Source organism: Vigna angularis, chromosome 1, assembly GCF_016808095.1.
Source record: "Vigna angularis cultivar LongXiaoDou No.4 chromosome 1, ASM1680809v1, whole genome shotgun sequence".
Taxonomy (NCBI): domain Eukaryota; kingdom Viridiplantae; phylum Streptophyta; class Magnoliopsida; order Fabales; family Fabaceae; genus Vigna; species Vigna angularis.
The window spans coordinates 1,743,563-1,753,473 of record NC_068970.1 but is presented as its reverse complement, the minus strand read 5'-3'; the positions used below and the strand labels follow the sequence as shown (position 1 = coordinate 1,753,473).

Below are 9,911 nucleotides of genomic sequence, written 5' to 3'. Positions count from 1 at the left end.
TTCCAGCAATCTCTTCAAACAATTCTTTTATTTATTAACAAAATCACGTCCCTAATTCTCCATAATAACATTTATTTTTTGTTAACCATATTTTCTTCTCAAAGTCTATGTTACTTTTATAAATACATTAAATTAGATATTAGTAAATGTAAAAATTATAAAATAGTAAAAACTTAATAGTTAATGATTAAAATAATAAAATCTTCGCATTTGAAAATAATTTTTCATTAATTTATTAATCAAACTAGTATTAATGTATCAAAAAGTTATTATAGTAAATCAGAAAAACAATAAAAAAATAATAATAACTATTAACAGTCAAAATTACAAATAAAGAAAAAAAAAACTCGTAACAATTATAAATAAAATATTTCAAAATAATATTTATTCTTAAACAAACTTCTATTCTTATAAATTGCTTTTATTCAAATTCTATACCTAATATTGTTTATCATCTTCAAAATAATTCTAAATGTAATTTTCTTTTTGTAATTTTGTATTAGAAGATTTTCATGTTATCAATACTGACGATGGAGAATGGGAATGGTCGGATTATTCATTAGAGTGAATCTCTTTCATTGTTAGGACATTGTATTTAGGTTTAATACCCTATTTTGTCCCCAGTTTCGTTTGAAAATGTCAAATTAGTCAATTCTTTAAAAAATGCGTCAATTACGTCCTCACTTAATAAAATTTGCATCAATGAAATCCCTTCCGTTAAATCCGTACAAACGACGTTAATTATTTTTCTCTCTCTTCTACTTTTTCTGTTTTTTCTGTGCAATGCAGCAGCTTTTTTTCTCTCTTCTACTATTCTTCTTCTCTCTCTTCTACCAAATTATTACAACCTTTAAAGTCACACTTTTTCTCATTTAGTAGCCATCACAACTTCTTCTTCTCATAACCCTGTGCAAGAAGGAAGATTCATATTGAGAACACTGCTATCTCTGTCTTCCTTCATCTTCTTCTTTATGCAAATCAAGGGTTATTTATTTATTCTTCATCTGATGGTTCTGACATACAAGTCAAGCAGTTCAAACAATTGATGCAATCATTGGTATTCAAACATATTGAGAACACTGTTATTTATTTATTTATTCTTCATCAAATGTTATTGCTATGTCAATTGCACCAAGGGACTTTCATGAAGCACAAGTTCAATTTGCTTTGGAAAGAGGTGTTCCAGCAATCATTGGTGTTCTTGGAACAATAATGCTTTCCTTCCCGTCCGGAGCTTTTGATATGGCACATTGTTCTCGCTGCTTGATTCAATGGGGTTCAAATGGTGAGTGTAACTATGACATTTCTACTCTTAAACAATTAAAATATATCTTTTAGATCAATAAAAAAGTTTCTTGGTGTCTCTTGCGTTGATGATTTCGTAAGTTATTATGTCCTTTATGGATGACAAACAATTTTTTATGATATATGCATATATACCAATAATGAAGCCTGATTCAGTTTTGTATTGATTGTAAATTAACAACTTAGAAGGTTGGCTTGTCAAGTGCTTTGATTTATTCTCCCGTGCTTAGACAACCTAAATTTATTTTGAGTACTTAAACTATGGCCCTGCTATTTCTTGTTAAGATGATGCTCAAAGTCCCATTTTTCTTATATCAAATCAATCTATTTTTTAATTCACTTCGGTTCTTGGTTTATTATTAACTGTTTGATGTTGGGCTAACAAAATTATTACCTTGACTTTTTGGTAGTAAGAAATATTTTTAAACTGTATTTAATGGAGCTTTTTTTCTTAGATGGAATATACATGAAGGAAGTGGACTGGGTTCTTAGACCTGGTGGTTATTGGATATTGTGTGGTCCTCCTATCAACTAGAAAATGCAGTTTCGTGCGTGGCAGCGTCCTAAATATGAGCTTGAGGAGGAACAACGGAAGATTGAGGAAATTGCTAAATTTCTATGCTGGGATAAGAAATATGAAAAAGGTGAAACTGCAATATGGAGAAAACAATTGCAAAGTAGTGATTGCACTGAAAGAGAAACTCAAACAATTCTTATAATTTGATAGAAGAGAGAAAAAAATAATTAACGCCGTTTGTACGGATTTAACGGAAGGGATTTCATTGATGCAAATTTTATTAAGTGAGGACGTAATTGACGCATTTTTTAAAGAATGGACTAATTTGACATTTTCGAACGAAACTGGGGACAAAATAGGGTATTAAACCTTGTATTTAAGATGTTATGGATGTAGAAATAATCAACATTCTTTTATACTTATTTTTTTTCAATCTTTTAACGTGGTTTTTATAAGAAAGTTATTTACAATTATTTATTTTTTAACTTTGAGCTGCACAGGTGTGTGGGTACTTCTTATTTTAAGTTTATGTTACAAAGTTATTTTCAATTTTTCATCTTCAAAGAGTAAAGCGAGTATTTCTCAAAGACACTCGACTCAAATCAATTATATGTGTCAAATTGTTTATCACATTAAAATTTTAAATTCGCATTCATCTCTTTACTTTACATCTGTATTTATAGGTTTCAGAATGAATTTTTAATCAGAAATTAAACTCAAAAACCAATAAACATGTTAGGTTTGTATTGTTGGTCTTAACCCTATTCACATTGACAAGTTTACCCAAAAATCATCCAATTTACCTAAATTTGGGATTATAAATGTTGACGGTTCGATCAGCGAAAAACCGACCAATCATACGATATACATGTTTAAATAATTATATTTTAATTAAATCTAAATATTTTTTAATTTTATAGATCTAAATCAATTTTAAAATAATTTTTTTAGCAGGAAAGTTATTATAATGTTTATAATTCGATTTTATATCTATTTTAAAACTGGTATGTACTTCGAAACCAATTTTAAATTTAAAATCTAACAGATTAAAAACACATATGATAAATAAACAATAAAGATATTGCACAAATTAAAGTCAAATATAATAAATAAACATCAAGAGTATTACACAATGTGAAAATGAGACAACGTTAGGTAGACTCCAAATTTTATTCTAACATAATAATATGCAATAATAACATGATAACAAAATTAATAATAATAATAATAATAATAATATTTATATTTAGTATGAAATCAAATACGTGTGAATAAAATATAACCCTTTAAGTAAATACATAAAATGTGATATTTTTGTCTGATTATACTTTTCATGTATATTTCGCGTGACTCAGTTTCATAACTATCAACACTTCAAAGAAAAAAATAAATACTAATATACAAGAACGATACCCTTTTATAAATAATACATGAAAAAGTGCATAAAATTTGAAAAAACAATATTATAAAGTGTGGTACGAAAATAAAAATATGACGATAAAAGTGTAGATGGAAAATATTTTGTTAAAATATCAAGAATAAAATAGTAAAAAATATACAATTAAGTTTTTCTTTAATAACAAACTCCGGGTTTGAAAAAAAAGGTAAATAATTGAATTTATACTCAATATGCTTTTTTTTAATAATAATGAAGAAAAGTTTGTTTTTATTTGAATGTCAAAATTGTTGTATATATTTTAATGTTGATTGCAAGACATTTTTGTGAATTTGTAGATATGTAACTTATGATGTAATTTTTATGTGAAGTATATGAAAATTGGTATAAGTTTATAATTCTAAAATCCTTATATATAATCAATAGGTCGAAGAGAAATACTTTCCTAAATATTTATTAGATTAAGAAAATTACTAATTTAATTAGTAGAAGTTTTGATCTTATTATTTTTATTTTAAGATAATACAAGTGAATATATTGATAATTTAATTTTTTTAGACATGTTGAAATTATGAGTTATTCATGAATATTCTATTTACATTAAACAAGATGAAATATTAGTTAGATTAAAAAAAATTCTATTTAATTTGATGTTCAATTTTTTCTTTTGGCAAACATTTTTTTATTATTTTTTACTTCAACCCAAATAATACTTATTTTAAATAATTAGTCTAAAAAATCATCCGCTAATTAAATTGCTAACCAAACCAATTTTAAATTTAAATATTATATTTCATTTTTATGAAAAAAAAATAATGAGATAACGTGTATAAATATTACCTGACCATACTAAATTAAACTGACAAAGAATATTAAACAAAATAAATACCAGAAACCTTTGACAATTTTAATCACGTGCTTGTGTTTTATTAAATAAAACCAAGAGGGAACACAAATAGTGTAGGCAATTATTAAATTCAAATTACATCAATCACTATATATTTTTTTTGGAATAAAAGTGAATAACCCAAACCCAACCGAACCAGTTTGACCCAAACCCTTTAGAACATGGGTTTTATATCAGACTACAAATGCCCACATTTAACGTATGCTTAAAATTTAGAATCCAAACTCTATATTCATTCATGTTCAACCAATTTTACTAGCTCTACATATTCACATAGCAATCCAAACATGTTCAATTAATAATAATAATAATAATAATAAATAAATAAGAAAAATTAGTAAAAAGTAAATAAAAAAATCCCATACTTATGTTAGAAAAAGTGTAGATGAAGAGATTAAGAAAGGCGAAACAGGTCTTTGATGAGATGATTGTGAATTGGTGTGTTTGTTTATGTGATTGAATTGTATGGTATGTGTGGTTTTGAGGGTTTGATGGTGTAACTTAAAACGTGTATTATACCCAACAGCTATACTTATGAAACTTTTTTGAAAGATCTCCTAAGTAGTTTACAAAAGGGGAACCATGAATTTTATAGTGCTTTCTGTACTTGTCTCCTACTTTAATAATAATCTCTTTGCCTTCTACATCGCATGCAATTATGCCCTCATGCACTTTAACGCTCACCACCATTCTTACTACTTCCTACCATATTTTCTACGCCTTCTTTAATATATAATACGACGAAAGCCATAATAAAATATGTGAGAAAACAAACTTTATTACGTATGATTCGTGTAATGCCTCATGCACCTATGCTCTTTTTGATTGCTGATCTCCCAGAACATAGTGTAGCAGAAGAGAGATGATAAATATACACACCTAATGAAGAAAAAATGTAGGAAAAAAAAGTGTGATTTTGTTCTTTAATACTCTACAAACAAAGCATAAAAGACAAGAGAGGGAAGGAGAGAAGAGAAAAGAAAAGAAAAGAAAAAAAAAGAAAAAAAAAAGGGGAAAGAAGAAGAAGAAAGAAAGTTGAATATAACCTCAAACAAGAGCACTTTTACACCCACTACACATCTTCAAAAATCTTAGGCGTGACAAGCCTAAGTGGGGTGCATTATCATGATCAACCCAGTATCCCAACCTTACATTGCTTCCTTCATTTCTTCTTCTCCTTTTTCATAATATTCCAAACACCAATGAATCTCCATTTCTCCACCCTCTTCTACTTCTGCATCACTTACCACCCACTTCTCCACAACCAATCACATTCTGCCACCTCACCTCCCCCCTAAAATTTTCAACTAACTCTAACTTCCTACCTATTATGTTTCTCTCCGCCGCCACTTTCTTTTACTTTCTCCGCCTTTAGACACTTTTCCGGCGCCCGCTGAACGTTTGAAAAACCACGGTGCCGGCGGCGGGGAACTGGTCCATTGCAAAGCTCCGACATTTCATGCCCAGAGGCTCCACCGCACTCGCCATCTGCGTCCACGTGTCGTTGCCGAAGCCATTGCACGTCGTGGATATGGACATCGTCCCGGGACGGAAAATCTTCACCACCTTCCTCAACACGTGTGCCATGTTGTCGTTGACGGAGCCGACGCACTCGAAGCTGGCGTAACTGAAACCGTCCTCCGGAGTGACGTGGATGGTGGAGTACCAATCCCCGTCCATGCCATTCATGGAATACCCACACGGGTCGAACGCGAAGTCGCAGATAAGGGCGTCCGGGTTGATTTCGTTTATCCCGGTGAGCTCCGTCATCTCCTTCCCGGCAGAGTCGCCGGATTTTCCGTCCTCCGGTGGCCGGAAAAACTTGCGTGCGAGGATGGGGTCCAGCTCGGTCATACAGATCTCCATGGTGAATAGTAACTCGTTGTCGTGATCATAGGGCAGGTGGGGGAGAGCGTGTGTGCTGTCGTTGGCGGTGAAGACGTGCCAAGAGTGTGAAGAAGATTTTGAGGGCATGATGGAGGCTTTTCTGAAGCAGAGGTTTGAAGGGATTGTGTCTTGCAAGTAGGTAACCTCGTCCTTGAAGCTGGTGTGAGGGAAAGGTTGTGACTTGGGGAAGATGAAGCTTCCTCTGGTGTAGCGGCAAGAGGAGAGGGTGAGGCCTAAGTGGTGAGCGTATTGGATCAAGGGAAGAATGGATTTCAGAAGCTGGGTTGTGCCACATGTTTTGATGATGATCTTGGTCGGGTAAACAAAGAGGCTTGATTCTGACAGCACGTAGGCATCGAAGTAGGAGTTTCCTACTGCTGAAACGACGGTGCATTGGACAGCTTCGAGGACCTGTTCCAGTGATTGAAACTCAAGCTTCCTTAGCCCAAGTGGGAAGATGGCCGGATCATCGCCGAAGAAATGAAGCTCCAATCTTTTCTCGAAGCCTTCGAAACCCGAGACGGCCATTTGGATGAGTGTGTGTGTGTGTGTGTGAGTGTTAGGAAGAGGGAATGTAAATGTAACAGAGGGAAGAAGGGTAGTTGCAGAGAAAGGTCGAGAGAAGGTGAGATGAAATGTTTGATTGGAAGGATGAGGTGAGAGAAAGGATTGGGGGGTAAATGAGATTTATAGGTGTGTGCGAATCAGAATGAGAGTGTGTAGGATGTAGTAGTGAAGGTGTTTGGAAGAAAGCATGCGGGTGATGGAACCAAGAATCATGATTGTAGGCATAATGAAGTGAATAGGATGATGATGTGCTACAATTTGTTGCTAAGTTTTTTTAGTGCAATCTTCTCTTCCATCAGGGAAAGCAACAGGCAACGGAATTTAAGCCCACGCTTACCATTTTTTTGCTCTTTTGTCACTTACTATTCTATCTCTCTATTCTCCACTAACCTCTGTCACTGTTATGGATTTCTAGTTCTCCCTCTAGCGACTTACCAACACCACCACATACCAACAGTGCTTTTTCTGTTTTCTCTTTCTCCCAAATAGATTTAGGATTCGATTAAATAATTTAAAGATGCTCAATCATCACTTTCAACAGTTCTCCAACTTACTTGCTCATGATATATTAGTCTAGCATTATTATCAATTAACTGGCTTTTTAGTGGTTCAAGAAAAAATATTAGTATTTGGAAGCTTTGTTTTTAATACATTTTGGGCTTTCTGGTGTGTAAAGTTAGTTCTCTTTCTTGTTTTGAAGTATTTCATCTAGGGGAAAACTTAATTAGATTTGAAGGTTAAGGGCCCTGTTTTGACCATAATAATTGGTTGAAGTGATGCAGGGAAATGTCAAGCATAACTCCACATGATAAAGTTCTTTTTCAAAATGACAAGGCGAATTTAGTGAGTGTTGTAGATCATGTTCACTCAAAGGAATTTGGATTTTTGAGTCAAAATTCAGCATTCAAACATAACTATTTGAATGATAGTTCCAATAAAATAGAAACATAATGATAAACCATGGCTAGATGTTGTATTGTTGTTCTGAAGGACAATAATTATTAGCTCTGTAGAGGTGATAGACGATTCAAATTAGAACTACATTACAACTAGTAGAGGTTAAAAACACAGCATAACCCTGTTAAATTGCTACCAAAAAGTGAAATTGGAAATAAAAGTACCAATCACTTGGGACTTTGTTTGATATGAGCACACTCTAGCTAGTACTGATAATGGCTACTGCATAATGGAAAGGTGCAAACACCTCAGATGATGGAGACAACATTGTCTATTCCTAGGAGAGCAGGCGTTAATTAACAAAAAAACTTGACGTGCCCAAAATGTCATCCATATTTGGGGTTAGAATTATAATTATTATTATGCAGAAGATAAAAAAAGGAAAGGGAAATAAAAAGAAGGAAAAAACAAAAGGAATCAGGCGTGGCATGCAAATAATGAGAATATCCTTGAATGAGGGAGGCCCGTACGTGAAATGAAAAGGCACTCACATCATATTATTCTTCATGCAATTTCATGTAGCTAAGTGGCATTATCATTATTTTATCTATTTTACCAACTTGTTATCTGTATTTATCAAGAATGCATGCAACCATATCAGCTTCGAAATTAAAAAAAAGGATTCTCTGTATCCTCCAAGCGATCGCTTCTAAAAAGCTCCGGGGCATACACAACAATTACTCTTGTTTAAATTTTTAAATATATTCGGTGACTTATGTTACTATACCATGAGATACATACACCTGAGTCCAACAACCCTTGTTTTAATTTTTTTTATTCTTTTCTGAGAGAGACAGCTTACAGATGCTGTTCAGCAAGCACTTTTTTTTTTCTTTTTTTTCTGACCAACCAGAATTCAATTATAGTAACTCTTTAAGTTGATTTGGATCATAATGTTTAAGTAGTTTGATTAGAGAGGAACAGTAATTACAAAGTAAAAGGGAGTAATTAGTACTATATGGTCTTTTAGAGGAAGTTTTGGTGATCTATACGTAAAACTGTCTTCTCATGATGTAAGTGGTCTCCTTAACTTCCAATTTAAGAGAATTGTGAAGATTTAATGAATTATTCAACATGATAACTACTGCAGAAGGTTCCCCTGAGTTAGTATAAAGAGATATTTTTGTTTAGAAAGAAAAGAAAAATAGAGAAAAAGGTTGTAGAGGAAACGGTGAGAGGGTAAAAAGTAGGAGAGAAAGGTGGGGGAAGGGAAGGTAATGATGAAAATTTGTGAGTTCAGAATCAAAATTCAGTTTTGAGAGGTAGAAATGATGCAGAATGTATGGCCTCATGAATAAAATTTATGGGTGTGGCTGGCAGCCTCCATTATGACCACAATCCACCTCTTCTTAATGCACGCGCACCACCAAACTCAAACACTATCTCCTAAGCCCACACTTTCACACTCTCTCACTCTCACACGCAAGGTAGCCAACCCCAACATACCAACACACACTAACACAACACACTCGCTTTACAATTTTGCATATACAGTCACCCCTCGCAACACCCCACAGCACACAAAAGAAAAAGGAAACAAAAATGGTCAACCAAATCTTACTTAAAAAAGTCACCAACAAATTCCAACTAAAAATCCACCTTTTTAGATAAAAAAGTTTGAGGCAGAAAATCCTAGACCTCAGAATTAATAGTTGGCGAGGAGGAAGACTAAATAAAGGGTATGTCAAAAACAAAAAAAGAGATAAAAGTTGAGAGTTGAAACTGGAAAGAAAGCTCCTTAATCCGAAATTTGACCCCACTAAAAGTAGTCACACATTTCTAAACTAAACAAGCTTGAATGGCACATCCTTCTTCTCCTCTTCCACGTCACCCCATCCTACTACTACAACTTCTCATTCCTTAGCCCAAATCATGATAATAATAGAAACCCCAAACCCATGATTGGTCCCACTAATTGCCCCCCGACAGGCACCATGGATGGTCCCATGGGACTACACATCATCTAGTATGTGTCCAAGTTCACGGAACACCGGGGTCCATGTTTGTTTGTAGTGTTAATTAGATTTGGGAGACACGTGGTCCCCACCATGCCCTCAGCTCCGAGACAGTGGCATTAGTTGGTAAGGAGCAAGCGGGCTTAAGCCGCCATAGATGCTAGCACGCGCAGGATTTGGCACACATGCGGCGAATTGGCTACCCAACACACACAAATGGGTTAGTATACGGTACGAGTTTGAGAATTTTTTTCTGTGCAAAAGCGCAAAACAACTAATGAATGAGCATCACAGAAGTGGTACTGTATCATGCGCACAAATATTGGCAAAAATGCTTGCCAGGGTGCCCACCATGCTTCGACCCAAATTTCGGAAAGGGTTCCCTTATCATGTTTTTAATATCACTTAGTGCAGACCCGA

At 33.8% G+C, this 9,911-nt stretch overlaps 1 protein-coding gene across 1 annotated transcript; it reads right to left on the bottom strand.

The window, feature by feature from the left end:
• Nucleotides 1-4,885: 4,885 nt before the first annotated feature.
• Nucleotides 4,886-6,643, bottom strand: LOC108336519 (S-adenosylmethionine decarboxylase proenzyme 4). The gene has a single exon (XM_017573003.2). It carries the CDS (start codon nucleotides 6,538-6,540, stop codon nucleotides 5,497-5,499), a length of 1,044 nt encoding a protein of 347 aa, XP_017428492.1. The 5' UTR covers nucleotides 6,541-6,643; the 3' UTR covers nucleotides 4,886-5,496.
• Between the last annotated feature and the right edge of the window lie 3,268 nt (nucleotides 6,644-9,911).

Excerpts from the sequence above, each read along its gene's own strand:
- LOC108336519 (XM_017573003.2), bottom strand. The coding sequence starts at position 6,540 with ATGGCCGTCTCGGGTTTCGAAGGCTTCGAGAAAAGATTGGAGCTTCAT.